The following is a 25,329-nucleotide window of genomic DNA, read 5'->3' as shown; positions in this document are numbered from 1 at the left end:
CCCACGGACTGAAACAGATAGGCCTGGACCAGATATGGGACGACCTGCGGGCTGGCATCCAGCAGGTGTACACGCGGCAAAGCATGGCCAAGTCGCGCTACATGGAACTCTACACGTATCCTGTCTCATCGGGCGAGGTTGATGCCTAGAATCCTAGAGTTTAAGTTCAGAGATTTGTCGACAGCCATCCTCTCTGTGTGTGTTGTAGTGAACGTCACGGCCTTCATTCTTAAACCTAAACCTGTTTCAGAGTTAACGAGTTACAACAATAAGAACACCTGGAAGCAGGAAACAAACCTTTGTTACTCTACATAATGAATCTAAAATGTTTTGTCTGTATGAAAACGGGAAGTCGAAACATTCAGATACACTAAGTTCATCACCCGTCAATCATTCTAACTCCATCGAACACAGTGTTTCTTTCTTTTCTTCTGAGGGCACATTTAGTTTGACAACCTTGGCTTCCTGTTATGCACCTTCCCAGCACTACAGGATGTCACTCACCCATCCGTAGATGCATGTTTAAAAACATGAAAGAAAGAAAGAACAGCACTAATTTAAAACTGCAATCTGCGAATGTCATATTTACCTTTCAGAGCTTCGTGGCTGCATCACTCGTCACCAATTATTGCAAGCTTTGTTGTAGTTATGGGGTGATGTTTGGTATGAAAGAAAGATAATCTTTCATAGAGAAGGGAGGCCATGGTGAGGCCATCGTCCTGTCGGTCAACTGTCCTTACTCTCGTCACATGATGCTACTCTCTCTTCAACCAGGAAGCAATCTCAAATTCTGTGTTAAAGCTGCATTCTCTCTAGTGTCCACCAGGGGGCGACTCCTCTGGTTGTATAGAAGTCTATGAGAAAATGACTCTACTTCTCTCTTGATTTATTACCTCAGTAAACATTGTAAACATGAGTTTATGGTCTCAATCTCTAGTTTCAAGTCTTCTTCAATACAGCATGATGTTCATTTAGTACATTATGGTCCATTTAGAGTCACACAGACCATAAAGCAGGGGATGCTTTAGGGCGGGGCTACAGTGATTGACAGGTCTCTACCAGAGACATACAGCATCCCTACGTCACTCCTCAGTCGGAACCAAATAGTTTTTATTCCTGTTCAAAAGTCCAAAGGTTGGTCGGAATGCCGTCGTCTGTGACGTGTCTCTGTGTTTTGTTCCTTAACCCTTCCCTCAGACACGTATATAACTATTGTACCAGCGTCCACCAGTCCAGCCAGGGCCGCGGCTCGGTGCCGCCAACCAAGCCCTCCAAAAAGTCCACCACTCCAGGCGGGGCTCAGTTTGTGGGCCTGGAGCTCTACAAGCGGCTCAAAGAGTTCCTGAAGAACTACCTGACCAGCCTGCTGAAGGTGAGTCCACACACGCCGGTCAGTTTCATTTCCCAGACCGTCACAGTCTGCACTGTAACCCGATAATCTCTTCATACCCGTTCTTTCCTTCCCCAGGACGGCGAGGATCTGATGGACGAGTGTGTGTTGAAGTTTTACACCCAGCAGTGGGAGGATTACCGTTTCTCCAGTAAGGTCCTCAACGGGATCTGCGCCTACCTCAACCGCCACTGGGTCAGACGAGAGTGTGACGAGGGACGCAAGGGGATCTACGAGATCTACTCGGTACGTCTGCCGTCTGCCGCCAGTGCTCAACACGAGCTTTTGGGACACGAATGTGTGAAAACTGTTAGTAATTCTGAAAGCTTGCACACCGCGACGAGTAACAAACATGCAGCGTAAAGTGGTGAGCTTTCCCGTTCACCCTCTTGTTCTCCTCTCTCCTACGCTGCCGTTTCCTCCCAGCTGGCACTCGTGACCTGGAGGGAGTGTTTATTCCGACCCCTCAACAAACAGGTGTGTTAAACGAGAAACAACAGCAGAATATTCGGTGCTGTCTTTTGTTTTGGTTCCCGATTAAGTGTCTTTGCCTTTAATACCTGTAAAAGTTATATGCAACAGAAATAAGATAAACAAATGTGTGTGTTTCAGGTAACAAACGCTGTGCTGAAGCTGATCGAGAGAGAGAGGAACGGGGAGACCATTAACACTAGACTGATCAGCGGTGTGGTCCAGTCTTACGGTAGGTCGACACACACGGTGATGGATTACACACGACCGCCTGTTCTTAGCACACGCATGACGAGTAGGACGACTAGTACCTCCTACAACCCTAAAGATCCGGACTGTCCCTTTAACTCTCTCGCAGCTTAAACCTAAACACGCTCACCTTTGACCTCGTGCTCTATGTCTCTGAGGTGACTTGTGACGTTATTTGACACCGCAGTGTTTTTGTCCCGTGGTCCGCCTCACCTCTTGTGTCTCGCCTCTCCAGTGGAGCTGGGTCTGAACGAGGAGGACGCCTACGCCAAAGGCCCCACGCTGTCCGTGTACAAAGAGTACTTTGAGTGTCAGTTCCTCACCGACACGGAACGGTTCTACACACGCGAGAGCACAGAGTTCCTGCAGCAGAACCCCGTCACCGAGTACATGAAGAAGGTGCGACGGTCTCATCAATGAATGTTCTGTTGCTTTAAAACGTTGTTAAACTGCGAGTGCCGGTGATGAACTTATAATAAATACATGATTTGTGGGGTTTTCCCCCCTCAGGCGGAGGCTCGTCTGCTGGAGGAGCAGCGGCGTGTGCAGGTTTACCTCCATGAATCCACCCAGGACGAGCTGGCCAGGAAGTGTGAGCAGGTCCTCATAGAGAAACACCTGGAGATCTTCCACACGGAGTTTCAGAACCTGCTGGATGCCGACAAGAATGAAGGTGAACTTGCATTTTATACTTTCAGTGTCATTTAGTTTTCCACAACCATGTTTCTTGTCTTCAAACAATCGCCAAAAACGGCACCGTCTATCAGACGGAAGATGTAAAAACCTGCAATCCTCTCGGCTCAGATAACAAGGAAGTAGTTTGGTGCTCTTGTTCCATTTGAACAGAACATCCTGTTGGTTAACGAAGGCAGCACATCGTATGGAGGTCTAACACCCCCCTCTCTCCTCTCAGACCTGGGCCGGATGTACAACCTGGTGTCGCGGATCACAGACGGTTTGGGCGAACTGAAGAAGCTTCTAGAGACTCACATCCACAACCAGGGCCTGGCCGCCATCGAGAAGTGTGGCGAGGCAGCGCTCAACGTACGCACCGCCTCCTCCCCTCGCGCTTCATTGTCCGTCAGCAATAACGACGCGTTAGATTAACAAACATTACAGGTCGTTTCTGGTGCCGTTTGGGTACAAGAATCTCCTTTGTTGACATTTTTGTAACATCATTTTAAAAGATGATCCAAGTACATAATAGTGAGAGTAGTGAAGGTCTAAAAAGTGATTTATTGATCAAGAAAAATGCTGGAAATTCAAACTAATGTGTCTTAAAAATACCAAATCCGTGTGTTTTCTTCCAGGACCCCAAAGTGTACGTGCAGACCACCCTGGACGTCCATAAGAAGTACAACGCTTTGGTCATGTCTGCCTTCAACAACGACGCTGGCTTCGTGGCCGCGCTCGATAAGGTCAGTGATCCCTGAGTGTGATCTGATGACGTCAGACCAGCCGGGGGCTTCTCTGTGACGTTGTCTTGTTTAACACGCGCTCGTTGTCTTTTCACAGGCGTGCGGTCGATTCATCAACAACAACGCCGTCACCAGGATGGCTCAGTCCTCCAGCAAATCTCCAGAGCTGCTGGCCAGATACTGCGACTCTTTACTGAAGAAGAGGTCGGGGAAACGTCTCTTTATTATTCTAATTTATTTGATTTCATTCAATATTGAACAAGTGAAATTGTACATTTTTTCTTTCTGCAGCTCTAAAAACCCAGAGGAGGCAGAACTGGAGGACACACTCAACCAAGTGGTGAGACACTTTGACCCGTGTCACACATGCACTCACAACACTGTGTTTGTAATCTGTAAATGGACCCTGTAGGTTGTACTTGTGTATTTAGTGCAGCTTTCCTTCTTATGCCTCGGTGTAAGTATTTTTATTGTTACGGTAGAAACACGTGTACTCGGGTTAGGAGTGCGTTAAAGTGATTTTTCTTCCTTTCCTCAGATGGTTGTGTTCAAATACATCGAGGACAAAGACGTTTTCCAGAAGTTCTACGCTAAGATGTTGGCCAAACGGCTCGTCCACCAGAACAGCGCCAGCGACGACGCCGAGGCCAGCATGATCTCCAAGCTCAAGGTGACGCGCACACGTCCGTCTGTCCGCGGCGCTCTGAGCCTCGCGTCCTCCCACGTCCTCCCACGTCCTCCCACGTCCTCCCACGTCCTCCCACGTCCTCCCACGTCCTCCCTCGTCCTCCCTCGTCCTCCCACGTCCTCCCTCGTCCTCCCACGTCCTCCCACGTCCTCCCTCGTCCTCCCTCGTCCTCCCACTGACGCTGTTGTTTTCTGTTCTCCTGCAGCAAGCGTGCGGCTTCGAGTACACGTCCAAACTGCAGCGGATGTTCCAGGACATCGGAGTCAGTAAAGACCTGAACGAACAGTTCAAGAAGCACCTGACCAACTCTGAGCCTCTGGACCGTACGTACACACACACACACACACACACACACACACACACACACACACACACACGGGTATCTGTCATACACTCTGTCTGAGTGTATGTTACGATGTTTCCGATGAATGAAACACTATAATTAAAATAAAATTATAGTAGTTGGGACCACACTTCACTGTTTTCTCCTCCAGTGTTGTTAACAGACTAAAGTATCTCACTGTGGAATAAAAGAAGTGAATGCATGAGTATAAACTCTTCTTCTCACACACACACACACACACACACACACACAAAGCTTTTACTGCTGCAGGTTTGTCTCCCATGGTGTTTCTTTATTTAATGAAAGGGATCGTTGGCCAGCTAGCCGCGACAAAAACACGTTTGTCTCTCTAATTAGAAGAAGTAGTAGAAGTAGGAGTATCAGTAGTCTTAGTAATAGCTGTAGTAGTGGTCGTAGTATTTTATATAACAGTAGTAGTATAATAAGTAGTAGTAGTAATAGTAAAGTCAGTTTTTGAAGTAGCAGTAGTAGTAGTACTTATAGCAGCCGTACTAATGGCTGTATTAGTACTGGTAGTAGCAGGAATAGCAGTATTAGCAGTTGTGGTATCAGTAATAATAGTAGTGGTCGTGGTAGTAATAGCAGTAGTGGTAGTAATAATATTTATGGTAGCAGTAATAGCAGTAGCAGTAGTAGTAATAGTAGCAACAGCAAAAGTTGAAGTGGTAGTAGTAGTAGTAATACTAGAAATATTAGTAGCAGTAGTAGTAGTCGCAGTATTAGTAAGAGCATTCATTACTTCAACAAAAAAGCCTAATTTTGAGCTAAACGTTTAAATACAGTTAATCCATGAGGCTTTTATTTTGAAAGGGTGGCACTGGGGACTGGGTGGGGGGGGAGGGGGAGAGGAGACATAATCATCATGTTTGACACACATAAACAGAGGTTATTAAATGACAGGCTCATCACAAGCAGTTCAGTTAGAATTCATTCTGTGGGGCTTTTATTTTAAAATGGCGTGTGTGTGGGGGGGGTGGAGGAGGGGGGAAAGACCTCTAAAGATCCCTAAGACCTGAATGACTGACTGAGAGAGACACAGAGAGAGAGGGAGAGGAGTGTATGTGCACGTGAGTCTGTGTGTTTATCAACATCACTAATTGGCTCAATCGCGAACACCTGTGTGCCTGAAGCCATTTGAAAATATTCTCCATAGAGATCCTATTGAAAATAAAAAGCTTAATAATTCAAAAAGTTTAAAGATTACAAATATGAAAAGTCATAGCACCCCTCTGGTGAAAGAGTTGGAATTGTTGCTTAACAGCATTCCAACAATAAAGAAACAGGATAACAATAGTTGGAATGCTTAACAGCATTCCAACAATAACTCGTGTGGACGTTTGTCTCCTCTCATACAGCTCCTCTGGGTGATGTCCAGATAAGTGAGTGAAAGGGGGAACTTGTGAGAGGACGATTGTGTTGTCTGGGAATCAAAACAGCAAAAATACATTCAGTTTACAGAGTTTTATTGTTTTACACTTTTCCATGTCACATGCTGCATGATGTCACCAGACTACATTTATCATTTAACAAACATCACAGGAACGTATGAGGGGAATATGCTGGAGTCCCAAAAACCTGTGTGTGTGTGTCTTACAGTGGACTTCAGTATCCAGGTTCTCAGCTCTGGGTCTTGGCCTTTCCAGCAGTCCTGCACCTTCGCTCTGCCTTCTGAGGTATAAACGTATTTAAATCCCTCCTTTAGCAGGAGATCCTCATTCGAACCTTCTCCGGCGGCCCCTGAAAAGCTCCCGGAACCTCACGTTGAGCACCGCTCTCCTGTTAACTCTCCTCTCTCTGTGCAGCTGGAGCGAAGCTACCAGCGCTTCACGGCGTTTTACGCCAGCAGACACAGCGGCAGGAAGCTCACCTGGCTGTACCACCTGTCCAAAGGAGAGCTGGTCACCAACTGCTTCAAGAACAGGTGAGTGGGATTTATTTACTTATTATGAAAGAGCCGGCAGGTAGAGGGCACTGTGGAGGCGTCCTCGTGTGTGGCTTCATCAGCTTATGATTGACTGAGACGGTTTATTGCTTCAGTGTCAATTCAGCCAATCTCATACTCAACCTGCTGCTGCTGTTTACAGGTACACGCTGCAGGCCTCCACCTTCCAGATGGCCATCCTGCTGCAGTACAACACGGAGGACAGTTACACCGTCCAGCAGCTGACCGACAGCACGCAGATCAAAACTGTGAGCGCGACACACCCGTTCACGTCTCCTCACGAACGGCAGCACGAGCCGCTTCGTTCCTCTAACTGACACTCTCTTTCATCTTCAGGACATTCTCGTTCAAGTTCTGCAGATTTTGTTAAAATCGAAGCTTCTGGTGAGTTTCTTTTTGGTCCTTTGTCGTCTTATTTACGTCACAAATAACCGCTTCGTGTGTTGGTGGACTGAGTTTATCCTCAGTAACGCATGATGTTTGTCGTCGAGTGAACTGAGGTCTTTAATGCGTTGGAAGGAAACCGGAGGACGTTCACAGAATAGCATGGCGTGTGTTAAAAAGACATTTCTGTTCAGATCACTCACATCAGCGTCCTCACTGATGTCTGTCTGTCCGACAGGTGATGGAGGACGAGAACGCCAACGTGGACGAGATGGATTTCAAACCCGACACCGTCATCAAGCTGTTCCTCGGATACAAGAAGTGAGGAGTGTTTCCCGCCAAACGTCCCGACGCGTGTCCCGCTTTACCGACGCGGCGCTGGAACATTGTTTTGGGTTTTTTTTTTTTTTCAAACTTTCCTTTTGTTGTTTCTCCGTCGCAGTAAGAAGCTGAGGGTGAACATCAACGTCCCGATGAAGACGGAGCAGAAACAAGAGCAGGAGACGACTCACAAGAACATCGAGGAGGACCGCAAGCTCCTCATTCAGGTCACCGGTTACTCTTTATGTTATTTACACTTCAAACAGCAGTCCTCATCATAACCAACACATTTTAACCCTTTAAATCTTTGTTTACATAATTCCACAGCTGTTTTATGTATAAATAAAAGTCCCACTTGTTACTTCAGAGCACAAAAATGTTCCTAAAACTGCTTAAAAATACTAAATATTAATATTATCTTCTTCTTTCACTGAGTCACCAACTTCACCAACTTCACCCCTGATAATAATACCAAATATTCTTTAATTCTTTTAAGGTTTTAACCCTTAAAATGCGAGTTTGTTTACATTGTCGTTCTTTTTGTAAACAATGATTTGTGTTTTGTTCCAGTTCTTTAAACTCTAAGTATAAAATACTATATATTAATATTATAAAATACTATGTATTAATATTATAAAATACTATGTATTAATGTTATAAAATACTATGTATTAATATTATAAAATACTATGTATTAATATTATGAAATACTATGTATTAATATTATGAAATACTATGTATTAATATTATGAAATACTATGTATTAATATTATAAAATACTATGTATTAATATTATAAAATACTATGTATCAATATTATAAAATACTGTATCAATATTATGAAATACTATGTATCAATATTATGAAATACTATGTATTAATATTATGAAATACTATGTATTAATATTATAAAATACTATGTATCAATATTATAAAAAACTATGTATTAATATTATGAAATACTATGTATTAATATTATGAAATACTATGTATCAATATTATAAAATACTATGTATCAATATTATAAAATACTATGTATCAATATTATGAAATACTATATCAATATTATGAAATACTATGTATTAATATTATGAAATACTATGTATTAATATTATGAAATACTATGTATTAATATTATGAAATACTATGTATTAATATTATAAAATACTATGTATCAATATTATAAAATACTATGTATCAATATTATGAAATACTATGTATCAATATTATGAAATACTATGTATCAATATTATAAAATACTATGTATCAATATTATCTTCTACTTTCACAGAGTTAAATCTTTTAAGCGACTCCAAAAAAAACATCTGGCTCATTTTTTACAGAAATCTTTTTTTTATTGAGCAAGATAATCGTAAACATTCACTCGACAAAAAAACCCAAAAGTCAGTGTTCCTTACATGGAAATATGTATTAAAAGTAGAATGTGTGTTGTTACTGACTGTGTATGTGTGTGTGTGTGCGTGTGTGCGTGCGTGCAGGCTGCCATCGTGAGGATCATGAAGATGAGGAAGGTCTTGAAGCACCAGCAGCTTCTGGCTGAAGTTCTGAACCAGCTGTCGTCCCGATTCAAACCCAGAGTCCCCGTCATCAAGGTAACGCGTCGGAGACGATGTAATAAATCCAGCTGTTTAACATGTTAGAGATGAATTATGAGTTGTTTACAGTAAACTCTAATCACGAGGGAACTAGTATTTTTCGCCATCTTCTGATCTTTTCACATTGTTGACAGAAAGAGAAGCTTTGTGTTTGTGTTGATCTTGTTCTCGTGTTGTGTGTGTTTTGTCTCCCCCTTGTGGACAGAAATGCATCGACATCCTGATAGAGAAGGAGTACCTGGAGCGAGTGGACGGTGAGAAGGACACGTACAGCTACCTGGCCTGAACGCCGACCTCCCCCCCCCCGCCCGCCGGCTCTCCTCAGTTTTATTTGTTATCTTCATTCTTTTTTTTTTTTTAATTTTATGTCTGAGTAATAAAGTGAGGATCCCTCTGAGCGGCGGCCATGTTGTGAGTGTGTCGCGGATCATGTGACCGCCCCCGATATGACAACCAACAGGAGGGAGTGAACTTTCTGCTCTGCCTTCAGCGAGGAAGCGACACCCCCGGGAAACCCCGTCTACACGCTCGCCTGTCCCGCCCCCATCTGTAGGACTCAAACACACACACACACACACACACACACACTTCCTTGTTGTCATATTGTAAATAACAACCACAGACTCTAAGAGGAAAAAAAGAAAGCCCCCTACTCCCTCCTTTACATAGCGCAAACGTAATGAATTAGCCTTCAGCCAATCAGAGGAGAGCCGCATCCAAAGGTTTCTGCATGCTACTGCCTACCTGCACCACCGTGACCACCAAAAAAAGATGAAAAAAGTCAATATGAAAGTCGAGTCACTGGGCAGCCGACGCAGTCCACCGTACGACGACACAAAACCGGTTCCTGTAATTTAAAGGTCTGCGACGGAGGAAGAGGAGGTGGTGAGTTCACGGCCGCCATGATGCTTCTTTATCTGCTGACGTTGTTTTGGTTTGAGGTCGGTGGGGTTCATGCAGGAGGCCTGTTTCATTACCCAACGGTGGACATTTGTATAGTGTGGTTCATTTTCTAAATGTGTGATAAATAAAAACAAGGAAAGATTTCTCTAAACGCCTTCTTCTCCCGAGACTCTGTTCACACCCTCACGTTCTGAACCGCCGGCTCTTTGTAGGTCCATAAAGTCAGGATGTTATGAAATGTTTTCAGTGTTTCCCAAAGTCTAAGATGGCGTACGCAAATATTTCTCTTTTGTTCTAAACTCAAAAGATTTTATATTTGCCATCAAAACATTTGCTGTCAGGAGTAAATGAAAGAAAATATTAACATTTTGTCTTTATGATTCACGTCTCGAGTCTGTTTAATGTGTTAAAATATGGGAAAGTAATATTTATGCTCTTTAAAGATACCAGACTCCTTACGTTGAATTAGATGAGTGAAGCCGAGGCAGCGGGGCACCAGCGACTTTTCTACGAGCTAAAAATACTGTTTTCTTTATGTTGTGAACTGTTTGCCAGGACAAATACTGAGATGTTTTATGACGATATGCTGTGATTTCTTCAGACAATTCTCAGAATATACTTTAGACTTTTGTCAATCATAGTCTTAATATGGCTTTACATTGTTGTTTAAATATACTATGAAATACTAAGCTGTCTTTTTATGACTTTTTAAACTTTTCAACACGCTATACTATGACTTTTTTTTTTTACTTTTCGGCACGCTATAATATGAATTTTTTTTTAAACTTTGACAGGCGATAGGACTTTAAAAAACTGACATGCTATACAATGACTTTTTTTACTTTTCGACACTACTATGGGTTTTTTACTTTTCGACACGCTATAATATGACTTGTAACTTTTCGACACGCTATACTATGACTTTTTTTTAACTTTTCGACACGCTATATACTTGACTTCTTACAAAACTTCGACATGCTATACTGACTTTTTTACTCTTCGACACGCTATGCTATGACTTTTTTTAAAACTGACACGCTATACTATGACTTTTTTTAAAACTGACACGCTATACTATGACTTTTTTTTTAACTTTACGACACGCTATACTATGACTTTTTTTTAAACTTTACGACACGCTATACTATGACTTTTTTTTAAACTTTACGACATGCTATACGATGACTTTTTTAACTTTTCGACACGCTATACTATGACTTTTTTTTAACTTTTCGACACGCTATACTATGACTTTTTTAAAACTTTTCGACACACTATATACTTGACTTCTTACAAAACTTCGACATGCTATACTGACTTTTTTACTTTTCGACACGCTATACGATGACTTGTAACTTCGACACGCTATACTGTGACTTTTGTTTTACTTTTCGACACGCTATACTATGACTTTTTTTTAACTTTTCGACACGCTATACTATGACTTTTTTTTTACTTTTCGACACGCTATACTATGACTTTTTAAACTTTTCGACATGCTATACTATGACTTTTTAAAATTTTTCGACACGCTATACTATGACTTTTTTTTAAACTTTTCGACACGCTATACTATGACTTTTTTTAACTTTTCGACATGCTACACTATGACTTTTTTTAACTTTTCGACACGCTATACTATGACTTTTTTTACTTTTCGACACGCTATACTATGACTTTTTTTACTTTTCGACACGCTATACTATGACTTTTTTTTACTTTTCGACACGCTATACTATGACTTTTTTTGTAACTTTTCGACATGCTATACTATGACTTTTTTAAACTTTTCGACACGCTATGCTATGACTTTTTTTAAACTTTTCGACACGCTATACTATGACTTATTTTACTTTTCGACACGCTATGCTATGACTTTTTTTTACTTTTCGACACGCTATACTATGACTTTTTTTTTACTTTTCGACATGCTATACTATGACTTTTTTTTACTTTTCGACACGCTATACTATGACTTTTTTTAACTTTTCGACACGCTATGCTATGACTTTTTTTTAACTTTTCGACACGCTATACTATGACTTATTTTTTAACTTTTTGACACGCTATACTATGACTTTTTTAAACTTTTCGACACGCTATACTATGACTTTTTGTAACTTTTCGACACGCTATACTATGACTTGTTTTGTAACTTTTCGACACGCTATACTATGACTTTTTTTTAACTTTTCGACACGCTATACTATGACTTTTTTTGTAACTTTTCGACACGCTATACTATGACTTTTTTTTAACTTTTCGACACGCTATACTATGACTTTTTTTGTAACTTTTCGACACGCTATACTATGACTTTTTTTAAACTTTTCGACACGCTATACTATGACTTTTTTTGTAACTTTTCGACACGCTATACTATGACTTTTTTTAAACTTTTCGACACGCTATACTATGACTTTTTTTGTAACTTTTCGACACGCTATACTATGACCTTTTTTTTACTTTTCGATACGCTATACTATGACTTTTTTGTAACTTTTCGACACGCTATACTATGACCTTTTTTTAACTTTTCGATACGCTATACTATGACTTTTTTTGTAACTTTTCGACACGCTATACTATGACTTTTTTTTACTTTTCGACACGCTATACTATTACTTTTTTAACTTTTCGACACGCTATACTATGACTTTTTTTTACTTTTCGACACGCTATACTATGAATTTTATTTTACTTTTCGACACGCTGTGCTATGACTTTTTTTTTAACTTTGACACGCTATACTATGACTTTTTTTTAAATTTTTCGACACGCTATACTATGACTTTTTTTAACTTTTCGACACGCTATACTATGACTTTTTTTAAACTTTTCGACATGCTATACTATGACTTTTTTAAATTTTTCGACACGCTATACTATGACTTTTTTTTAACTTTTCGACACGCTATACTATGACTTTTTTTAAACTTTTCGACATGCTATACTATGACTTTTTTTAAACTTTTCGACACGCTATACGATGACTTTTTTAAACTTTTCGACACGCTATACTATGACATTTTTTAAACTTTTCGACACGCTATACTATGACTTTTTTTTACTTTTCGACACGCTATACTATGACTTTTTTTGTAACTTTTCGACATGCTATACTATGACTTTTTTTTTACTTTTCGACACGCTATACTATGACTTTTTTTTACTTTTCGACACGCTATACTATGACTTTTTTTTAAACTTTTCGACACGCTATACTATGACTTTTTTTGTAACTTTTCGACACGCTATACTATGACTTAAACTTTGACACGCTATACTATGACTTTTTTAAACTTTTCGACACGCTATACTATGACCTTTTTTAAACTTTTCGATACGCTATACTATGACTTTTTTTTACTTTTCGACACGCTATGCTATGACTTTTTTTGTAACTTTTCGACACGCTATACTATGACTTTTTTTGTAACTTTTCGACACGCTATACTATGACTTTTTTAAACTTTTCGACATGCTATACTATGACTTCTTTTAAACTTTTCGACACGCTATACTATGACTTTTTTTTTACTTTTCGACACGCTATACTATGACTTTTTTTGTAACTTTTCGACACGCTATACTATGACTTATTTTTTAACTTTTCGACACGCTATGCTATGACTTTCTTTTAACTTTTCGACACGCTATACTATGACTTTTTTTAAACTTTTCGACATGCTATACTATGACTTTTTTAAAACTTTTCGACATGCTATACTATGACTTTTTTAAATTTTTCGACACGCTATACTATGACTTTTTTTTAACTTTTCGACACGCTATACTATGACTTTTTTAAAACTTTTCGACATGCTATACTATGACTTTTTTTAAACTTTTCGACACGCTATACGATGACTTTTTTTAACTTTTCGACACGCTATACTATGACTTTTTTTTAACTTTTCGACACGCTATACTATGACTTTTTTTTAACTTTTCGACAGGCTATACTATGACTTTTTTTTACTTTTCGACACGCTATACTATGACTTTTTTTGTAACTTTTCGACATGCTATACTATGACTTTTTTTTAACTTTTCGACACGCTATACTATGACTTTTTTTAAACTTTTCGACACGCTATACTATGACTTTTTTTAAACTTTTCGACACGCTATACTATGACTTAAACTTTGACACGCTATACTATGACTTTTTTAAACTTTTCGACACGCTATACTATGACCTTTTTTAAACTTTTCGACACGCTATACTATGACTTTTTTTTACTTTTCGACACGCTATGCTATGACTTTTTTTGTAACTTTTCGACACGCTATGCTATGACTTTTTTGTAACTTTTCGACACGCTATACTATGACTTTTTTTGTAACTTTTCGACACGCTATACTATGACTTTTTTAAACTTTTCGACATGCTATACTATGACTTCTTTTAAACTTTTCGACACGCTATACTATGACTTTTTTTTAACTTTTCGACACGCTATACTATGACTTTTTTTTTACTTTTTGACACGCTATACTATGACTTGTTTTGTAACTTTTCGACACGCTATACTATGACTTTTTTTTAACTTTTCGACACGCTATACTATGACTTTTTTTTGTAACTTTTCGACACGCTATACTATGACTTTTTTTTAACTTTTCGACACGCTATACTATGACTTTTTTTGTAACTTTTCGACACGCTATACTATGACTTTTTTTAAACTTTTCGACACGCTATACTATGACTTTTTTTGTAACTTTTCGACACGCTATACTATGACTTTTTTTAAACTTTTCGACACGCTATACTATGACTTTTTTTGTAACTTTTCGACACGCTATACTATGACCTTTTTTTTACTTTTCGATACGCTATACTATGACTTTTTTGTAACTTTTCGACACGCTATACTATGACCTTTTTTTAACTTTTCGATACGCTATACTATGACTTTTTTTTACTTTTCGGCACGCTATACTATGACTTTTTTTGTAACTTTTCGACACGCTATACTATGACTTTTTTTTACTTTTCGACACGCTATACTATTACTTTTTTAACTTTTCGACACGCTATACTATGACTTTTTTTTAACTTTTCGACACGCTATACTATGACTTTTTTTAAACTTTTCGACACGCTATACTATGACTTAAACTTTGACACGCTATACTATGACTTTTTTAAACTTTTCGACACGCTATACTATGACCTTTTTTAAACTTTTCGATACGCTATACTATGACTTTTTTAAACTTTTCGACATGCTATACTATGACTTCTTTTAAACTTTTCGACACGCTATACTATGACTTTTTTTTAACTTTTCGACACGCTATACTATGACTTTTTTTTTACTTTTTGACACGCTATACTATGACTTGTTTTGTAACTTTTCGACACGCTATACTATGACTTTTTTTTAACTTTTCGACACGCTATACTATGACTTTTTTTGTAACTTTTCGACACGCTATACTATGACTTTTTTTTAACTTTTCGACACGCTATACTATGACTTTTTTTGTAACTTTTTGACACGCTATACTATGACTTTTTTTTACTTTTCGACACGCTATGCTATGACTTTTTTTGTAACTTTTCGACACGCTATGCTATGACTTTTTTTGTAACTTTTCGACACGCTATACTATGACTTTTTTTGTAACTTTTCGACACGCTATACTATGACTTTTTTAAACTTTTCGACACGCTATACTATGACTTTTTTTTAACTTTTCGACACGCTATACTATGACTTTTTTTTAACTTTTTGACACGCTATACTATGACTTGTTTTGTAACTTTTCGACACGCTATACTATGACTTTTTTTTAACTTTTCGACACGCTATACTATGACTTTTTTTGTAACTTTTCGACACGCTATACTATGACTTTTTTTTAACTTTTCGACACGCTATACTATGACTTTTTTTGTAACTTTTCGACACGCTATACTATGACTTTTTTTAAACTTTTCGACACGCTATACTATGACTTTTTTTGTAACTTTTCGACACGCTATACTATGACTTTTTTTGTAACTTTTCGACACGCTATACTATGACCTTTTTTTTTACTTTTCGATACGCTATACTATGACTTTTTTGTAACTTTTCGACACGCTATACTATGACCTTTTTTTAACTTTTCGATACGCTATACTATGACTTTTTTTTACTTTTCGGCACGCTATACTATGACTTTTTTTGTAACTTTTCGACACGCTATACTATGACTTTTTTTTACTTTTCGACACGCTATACTATTACTTTTTTAACTTTTCGACACGCTATACTATGACTTTTTTTTAACTTTTCGACACGCTATACTATGACTTTTTTTAAACTTTTCGACACGCTATACTATGACTTTTTTTAAACTTTTCGACACGCTATACTATGACTTAAACTTTGACACGCTATACTATGACTTTTTTAAACTTTTCGACACGCTATACTATGACCTTTTTTAAACTTTTCGATACGCTATACTATGACTTTTTTAAACTTTTCGACATGCTATACTATGACTTCTTTTAAACTTTTCGACACGCTATACTATGACTTTTTTTTAACTTTTCGACACGCTATACTATGACTTTTTTTTTACTTTTTGACACGCTATACTATGACTTGTTTTGTAACTTTTCGACACGCTATACTATGACTTTTTTTTAACTTTTCGACACGCTATACTATGACTTTTTTTGTAACTTTTCGACACGCTATACTATGACTTTTTTTTAACTTTTCGACACGCTATACTATGACTTTTTTTGTAACTTTTCGACACGCTATACTATGACTTTTTTTAAACTTTTCGACACGCTATACTATGACTTTTTTTGTAACTTTTCGACACGCTATACTATGACTTTTTTTAAACTTTTCGACACGCTATACTATGACTTTTTTTGTAACTTTTCGACACGCTATACTATGACCTTTTTTTTACTTTTCGATACGCTATACTATGACTTTTTTGTAACTTTTCGACACGCTATACTATGACCTTTTTTTAACTTTTCGATACGCTATACTATGACTTTTTTTTACTTTTCGGCACGCTATACTATGACTTTTTTTGTAACTTTTCGACACGCTATACTATGACTTTTTTTTACTTTTCGACACGCTATACTATTACTTTTTTAACTTTTCGACACGCTATACTATGACTTTTTTTTACTTTTCGACACGCTATACTATGAATTTTATTTTACTTTTCGACACGCTGTGCTATGACTTTTTTTTTTAACTTTGACACGCTATACTATGACTTTTTTTAAATTTTTCGACACGCTATACTATGACTTTTTTTAACTTTTCGACACGCTATACTATGACTTTTTTTAAACTTTTCGACATGCTATACTATGACTTTTTTAAATTTTTCGACACGCTATACTATGACTTTTTTTAAACTTTTCGACACGCTATACTATGACTTTTTTTAAACTTTTCGACATGCTATACTATGACTTTTTTTAAACTTTTCGACACGCTATACGATGACTTTTTTAAACTTTTCGACACGCTATACTATGACTTTTTTTAAACTTTTCGACACGCTATACTATGACTTTTTTTTACTTTTCGACACGCTATACTATGACTTTTTTTGTAACTTTTCGACATGCTATACTATGACTTTTTTTTTACTTTTCGACACGCTATACTATGACTTTTTTTTACTTTTCGACACGCTATACTATGACTTTTTTTTAAACTTTTCGACACGCTATACTATGACTTTTTTTGTAACTTTTCGACACGCTATACTATGACTTAAACTTTGACACGCTATACTATGACTTTTTTAAACTTTTCGACACGCTATACTATGACCTTTTTTAAACTTTTCGATACGCTATACTATGACTTTTTTTTACTTTTCGACACGCTATGCTATGACTTTTTTTGTAACTTTTCGACACGCTATACTATGACTTTTTTTGTAACTTTTCGACACGCTATACTATGACTTTTTTAAACTTTTCGACATGCTATACTATGACTTCTTTTAAACTTTTCGACACGCTATACTATGACTTTTTTTTTACTTTTCGACATGCTATACTATGACTTCTTTTAAACTTTTCGACACGCTATACTATGACTTTTTTTAAACTTTTCGACATGCTATACTATGACTTTTTTTAAACTTTTCGACATGCTATACTATGACTTTTTTAAATTTTTCGACACGCTATACTATGACTTTTTTAAAACTTTTCGACATGCTATACTATGACTTTTTTTAAACTTTTCGACACGCTATACGATGACTTTTTTTAACTTTTCGACACGCTATACTATGACTTTTTTTAAACTTTTCGACACGCTATACTATGACTTTTTTTTTACTTTTCGACAGGCTATACTATGACTTTTTTTTACTTTTCGACACGCTATACTATGACTTTTTTTGTAACTTTTCGACATGCTATACTATGACTTTTTTTTTACTTTTCGACACGCTATACTATGACTTTTTTTTTCTCTTTTCGACACGCTATACTATGACTTTTTTTGTAACTTTTCGACACGCTATACTATGACTTAAACTTTGACACGCTATACTATGACTTTTTTAAACTTTTCGACACGCTATACTATGACCTTTTTTTAACTTTTCGATACGCTATACTATGACTTTTTTTTACTTTTCGACACGCTATGCTATGACTTTTTTTGTAACTTTTCGACACGCTATACTATGACTTTTTTTGTAACTTTTCGACACGCTATACTATGACTTTTTTAAACTTTTCGACATGCTATACTATGACTTCTTTTAAACTTTTCGACACGCTATACTATGACTTTTTTAAACTTTTCGACATGCTATACTATGACTTTTTTAAACTTTTCGACATGCTATACTATGACTTCTTTTAAACTTTTCGACACGCTATACTATGACTTTTTTAAACTTTTCGACATGCTATACTATGACTTCTTTTAAACTTTTCGACACGCTATACTATGACTTTTTTTTTACTTTTCGACACGCTATACTATGACTTTTTTTGTAACTTTTCGACACGCTATACTATGACTTATTTTTTAACTTTTCGACACGCTATGCTATGACTTTCTTTTAACTTTTCGACACGCTATACTATGACTTATTTTTTTACTTTTCGACACGCTATACTATGACTTTTTAAAACTTTTCGACACGCTATACTATGACTTTTTTTAAACTTTTCGACACGCTATACTATGACTTTTTTTAACTTTTCGACACGCTATACTATGACTTTTTTTTAAACTTTTCGACACGCTATACTATGACTTTTTTTGTAACTTTTCGACACGCTATACTATGACTTAAACTTTGACACGCTATACTATGACTTTTTTAAACTTTTCGACACGCTATACTATGACCTTTTTTTTAACTTTTCGATACGCTATACTATGACTTTTTTTACTTTTCGACACGCTATGCTATGACTTTTTTTGTAACTTTTCGACACGCTATACTATGACTTTTTTTAACTTTTCGACACGCTATACTATGACTTTTTTAACTTTTCGACACGCTATACTATGACTTTTTTTTAACTTTTCGACACGCTATGCTATGACTTTTTTAAACTTTTCGACACGCTATACTATGACTTTTTTTAACTTTTCGACACGCTATACTATGACTTTTTTTAACTTTTCGACACGCTATACTATGACTTTTTTTAAACTTTTCGACACGCTATACTATGACTTTTTTTTAACTTTTCGACACGCTATACTATGACTTTTTTAACTTTTCGACACGCTATACTATGACTTTTTTTAACTTTTCGACACGCTATACTATGACTTTTTTTAAACTTTTCGACACGCTATACTATGACTTTTTTTTTACTTTTCGACACGCTATACTATGACTTTTTTTTACTTTTCGACACGCTATACTATGACTTTTTTTGTAACTTTTCGACACGCTATACTATGACTTTTTTTGTAACTTTTCGACACGCTATACTATGACTTTTTTTTACTTTTCGACACGCTATACTATGACTTTTTTTGTAACTTTTCGACATGCTATACTATGACTTTTTTTTACTTTTCGACACGCTATACTATGACTTTTTTTGTAACTTTTCGACACGCTATACTATGACTTTTTTTAACTTTTCGACACGCTATACTATGACTTATTTTTTAACTTTTCGACACGCTATACTATGACTTTTTTTGTAACTTTTCGACACGCTATACTATGACTTTTTTTTTACTTTTCGACACGCTATACTATGACTTATTTTTTAACTTTTCGACACGCTATACTATGACTTTTTTAAACTTTTCGACACGCTATACTATGACTTTTTTAAACTTTTCGACACGCTATACGATGACTTTTTTAAACTTTTCGACACGCTATACTATGACTTTTTTTTAACTTTTCGACACGCTATACTATGACTTTTTTTTAACTTTTCGGCACGCTATACTATGACTTTTTTTTTACTTTTCGACACGCTATACTATGACTTTTTTAAAAACTTTTCGACACGCTATACTATGACTTTTTTTTAACTTTTCGACACGCTATACTATGACTTTTTTTTAACTTTTCGACACGCTATACTATGACTTTTTTAAAAACTTTTCGACACGCTATACTATGACTTTTTTTAAACTTTTCGACACGCTATACTATGACTTTTTTTTAACTTTTCGACACGCTATACTATGACTTTTTTTTAACTTTTCGACACGCTATACTATGACTTTTTTAAAAACTTTTCGACACGCTATACTATGACTTTTTTTGTAACTTTTCGACACGCTATACTATGACTTAAACTTTGACACGCTATACTATGACTTTTTTAAACTTTTCGACACGCTATACTATGACTTTTTTAACTTTTCGACACGCTATACTATGACTTTTTTTTTACTTTTCGACACGCTATGCTATGACTTTTTTAAACTTTTCGACACGCTATACTATGACTTTTTTTAACTTTTCGACACGCTATACTATGACTTTTTTTTAACTTTTCGACATGCTATACTATGACTTTTTAAAATTTTTCGACACGCTATACTATGACTTTTTTAACTTTTCGACACGCTATACTATGACTTTTTTAAAAACTTTTCGACACGCTATACTATGACTTTTTTAAAAACTTTTCGACACGCTATACTATGACTTTTTTAACTTTTCGACACGCTATACTCTGACTTTTTTGTAACTTTTCGACACGCTATACTATGACTTAAACTTTGACACGCTATACTATGACTTTTTTAACTTTTCGACACGCTATACTATGACTTTTTTGTAACTTTTCGACACGCTATGCTATGACTTTTTAAAACTTTTCGACACGCTATACTATGACTTTTTTTAACTTTTCGACACGCTATACGATGACTTTTTTTAACGTTTCGACACGCTATACTATGACTTTTTTTTTACTTTTCGACACGCTATACTATGACTTTTTTAACTTTTCGACACGCTATACTATGACTTTTTTTTTTACTTTTCGACACGCTATGCTATGACTTTTTTAAACTTTTCGACACGCTATACTATGACTTTTTTTAACTTTTCGACACGCTATACTATGACTTTTTTTAACTTTTCGACACGCTATACTATGACTTTTTTTAAACTTTTCGACACGCTATACTATGACTTTTTTTAAACTTTTCGACACGCTATACTATGACTTTTTTTAACTTTTCGACACGCTATACTATGACTTTTTTTAACTTTTCGACACGCTATACTATGACTTTTTTTAAACTTTTCGACACGCTATACTATGACTTTTTTTTAACTTTTCGACACGCTATACTATGACTTTTTTTTACTTTTCGACACGCTATACTATGACTTTTTTTGTAACTTTTCGACATGCTATACTATGACTTTTTTTTACTTTTCGACACGCTATACTATGACTTTTTTTGTAACTTTTCGACATGCTATACTATGACTTTTTTTTACTTTTCGACACGCTATACTATGACTTTTTTTGTAACTTTTCGACACGCTATACTATGACTTTTTTTAACTTTTCGACACGCTATACTATGACTTATTTTTTAACTTTTCGACACGCTATACTATGACTTTTTTTGTAACTTTTCGACACGCTATACTATGACTTTTTTTTTACTTTTCGACACGCTATACTATGACTTATTTTTTAACTTTTCGACACGCTATACTATGACTTTTTTTAACTTTTCGACACGCTATACTATGACTTTTTTAAACTTTTCGACACGCTATACGATGACTTTTTTAAACTTTTCGACACGCTATACTATGACTTTTTTTTAACTTTTCGACACGCTATACTATGACTTTTTTTTAACTTTTCGACACGCTATACTATGACTTTTTTTTAACTTTTCGACACGCTATACTATGACTTTTTTTAAAACTTTTCGACACGCTATACTATGACTTTTTTTTAACTTTTCGACACGCTATACTATGACTTTTTTTTAACTTTTCGACACGCTATACTATGACTTTTTTAAAAACTTTTCGACACGCTATACTATGACTTTTTTTAAACTTTTCGACACGCTATACTATGACTTTTTTTTAACTTTTCGACACGCTATACTATGACTTTTTTTTAACTTTTCGACACGCTATACTATGACTTTTTTTAAAACTTTTCGACACGCTATACTATGACTTTTTTTGTAACTTTTCGACACGCTATACTATGACTTAAACTTTGACACGCTATACTATGACTTTTTTAAACTTTTCGACACGCTATACTATGACTTTTTTTACTTTTCGACACGCTATGCTATGACTTTTTTTGTAACTTTTCGACACGCTATACTATGACTTTTTTTGTAACTTTTCGACACGCTATACTATGACTTTTTTTAACTTTTCGACACGCTATACTATGACTTTTTTTTAACTTTTCAACATGCTATACTATGACTTTTTAAAATTTTTCGACACGCTATACTATGACTTTTTTAACTTTTCGACACGCTATACTATGACTTTTTTAAAAACTTTTCGACACGCTATACTATGACTTTTTTAAAAACTTTTCGACACGCTATACTATGACTTTTTTAACTTTTCGACACGCTATACTCTGACTTTTTTGTAACTTTTCGACACGCTATACTATGACTTAAACTTTGACACGCTATACTATGACTTTTTTAACTTTTCGACACGCTATACTATGACTTTTTTTAACTTTTCGACACGCTATACTATGACTTTTTTTAACGTTTCGACACGCTATACTATGACTTTTTTTTTACTTTTCGACACGCTATACTATGACTTTTTTTTTACTTTTCGACACGCTATACTATGACTTTTTTTAACTTTTCGACACGCTATGCTATGACTTTTTTAAACTTTTCGACACGCTATACTATGACTTTTTTAACTTTTCGACACGCTATACGATGACTTTTTTTAACGTTTCGACACGCTATACTATGACTTTTTTTTTACTTTTCGACACGCTATGCTATGACTTTTTTTGTAACTTTTCGACACGCTATACTATGACTTTTTTTGTAACTTTTCGACACGCTATACTATGACTTTTTTTAACTTTTCGACACGCTATACTATGACTTTTTTTTTACTTTTCGACATGCTATACTATGACTTTTTAAAATTTTTCGACACGCTATACTATGACTTTTTTAACTTTTCGACACGCTATACTATGACTTTTTTAAAAACTTTTCGACACGCTATACTATGACTTTTTTAAAAACTTTTCGACACGCTATACTATGACTTTTTTAACTTTTCGACACGCTATACTCTGACTTTTTTGTAACTTTTCGACACGCTATACTATGACTTAAACTTTGACACGCTATACTATGACTTTTTTAACTTTTCGACACGCTATACTATGACTTTTTTTAACTTTTCGACACGCTATACTATGACTTTTTTTAACGTTTCGACACGCTATACTATGACTTTTTTTTTACTTTTCGACACGCTATACTATGACTTTTTTTTAACTTTTCGACACGCTATACTATGACTTTTTTAAAAACTTTTCGACACGCTATACTATGACTTTTTTTAAACTTTTCGACACGCTATACTATGACTTTTTTTTAACTTTTCGACACGCTATACTATGACTTTTTTTTAACTTTTCGACACGCTATACTATGACTTTTTTTTAAACTTTTCGACACGCTATACTATGACTTTTTTTGTAACTTTTCGACACGCTATACTATGACTTAAACTTTGACACGCTATACTATGACTTTTTTAAACTTTTCGACACGCTATACTATGACTTTTTTTACTTTTCGACACGCTATGCTATGACTTTTTTTGTAACTTTTCGACACGCTATACTATGACTTTTTTTGTAACTTTTCGACACGCTATACTATGACTTTTTTAAACTTTTCGACACGCTATACTATGACTTTTTTTTTACTTTTCGACATGCTATACTATGACTTTTTAAAATTTTTCGACACGCTATACTATGACTTTTTTAACTTTTCGACACGCTATACTATGACTTTTTTTTAAAACTTTTCGACACGCTATACTATGACTTTTTTAAAAACTTTTCGACACGCTATACTATGACTTTTTTAACTTTTCGACACGCTATACTATGACTTAAACTTTGACACGCTATACTATGACTTTTTTAACTTTTCGACACGCTATACTATGACTTTTTTTAACTTTTCGACACGCTATACTATGACTTTTTTTAACGTTTCGACACGCTATACTATGACTTTTTTTTTACTTTTCGACACGCTATACTATGACTTTTTTTTAACTTTTCGACACGCTATACTATGACTTTTTTTAACTTTTCGACACGCTATGCTATGACTTTTTTAAACTTTTCGACACGCTATACTATGACTTTTTTTAACTTTTCGACACGCTATACGATGACTTTTTTTAACGTTTCGACACGCTATACTATGACTTTTTTTTAACTTTTCGACACGCTATGCTATGACTTTTTTTGTAACTTTTCGACACGCTATACTATGACTTTTTTTGTAACTTTTCGACACGCTATACTATGACTTTTTTTAACTTTTCGACACGCTATACTATGACTTTTTTTTTACTTTTCGACATGCTATACTATGACTTTTTAAAATTTTTCGACACGCTATACTATGACTTTTTTAACTTTTCGACACGCTATACTATGACTTTTTTAAAAACTTTTCGACACGCTATACTATGACTTTTTTAAAAACTTTTCGACACGCTATACTATGACTTTTTTAACTTTTCGACACGCTATACTCTGACTTTTTTGTAACTTTTCGACACGCTATACTATGACTTAAACTTTGACACGCTATACTATGACTTTTTTAACTTTTCGACACGCTATACTATGACTTTTTTTAACTTTTCGACACGCTATACTATGACTTTTTTTAACGTTTCGACACGCTATACTATGACTTTTTTTTTACTTTTCGACACGCTATACTATGACTTTTTTTTTACTTTTCGACACGCTATACTATGACTTTTTTTAACTTTTCGACACGCTATGCTATGACTTTTTTAAACTTTTCGACACGCTATACTATGACTTT

General features: G+C 35.8%; 1 protein-coding gene across 2 annotated transcripts in view; it reads left to right on the top strand.

The window, feature by feature from the left end:
- LOC306794382 (cullin-1) overlaps positions 1-9,239 on the top strand; it is a 17,419-nt gene extending 8,180 nt beyond the window's left edge. Inside the window, exons 2-23 of one of the 2 annotated variants that reach the window (XM_079292417.1) lie at positions 1-115; positions 1,198-1,372; positions 1,469-1,636; positions 1,817-1,867; positions 2,003-2,093; positions 2,346-2,509; positions 2,621-2,783; positions 3,024-3,154; positions 3,421-3,528; positions 3,626-3,732; positions 3,820-3,868; positions 4,067-4,198; positions 4,422-4,539; positions 5,936-5,959; positions 6,177-6,253; positions 6,383-6,501; positions 6,665-6,770; positions 6,859-6,906; positions 7,145-7,227; positions 7,349-7,454; positions 8,726-8,839; positions 9,048-9,239. The exon at positions 1-115 is cut by the window's left edge and continues 314 nt beyond it. In XM_079292417.1, coding sequence (XP_079148543.1) covers positions 1-115; positions 1,198-1,372; positions 1,469-1,636; positions 1,817-1,867; positions 2,003-2,093; positions 2,346-2,509; positions 2,621-2,783; positions 3,024-3,154; positions 3,421-3,528; positions 3,626-3,732; positions 3,820-3,868; positions 4,067-4,198; positions 4,422-4,539; positions 5,936-5,959; positions 6,177-6,253; positions 6,383-6,501; positions 6,665-6,770; positions 6,859-6,906; positions 7,145-7,227; positions 7,349-7,454; positions 8,726-8,839; positions 9,048-9,128 — 2,330 coding nt within the window. In that variant the 3' untranslated portion in view covers positions 9,129-9,239. The remainder of the gene's footprint in view (positions 116-1,197; positions 1,373-1,468; positions 1,637-1,816; positions 1,868-2,002; positions 2,094-2,345; positions 2,510-2,620; positions 2,784-3,023; positions 3,155-3,420; positions 3,529-3,625; positions 3,733-3,819; positions 3,869-4,066; positions 4,199-4,421; positions 4,540-5,935; positions 5,960-6,176; positions 6,254-6,382; positions 6,502-6,664; positions 6,771-6,858; positions 6,907-7,144; positions 7,228-7,348; positions 7,455-8,725; positions 8,840-9,047) is intronic. The other variant, XM_079292418.1, reaches the window with a different exon arrangement.
- The last annotated feature ends 16,090 nt before the right edge of the window (positions 9,240-25,329 follow it).

This window comes from Melanostigma gelatinosum (genome assembly GCF_949748355.1).
Source record: "Melanostigma gelatinosum genome assembly, chromosome: 20".
In the NCBI taxonomy this organism is placed as follows: Eukaryota; Metazoa; Chordata; class Actinopteri; order Perciformes; family Zoarcidae; genus Melanostigma; species Melanostigma gelatinosum.
This window is presented reverse-complemented; position numbering and strand designations above follow the sequence as displayed.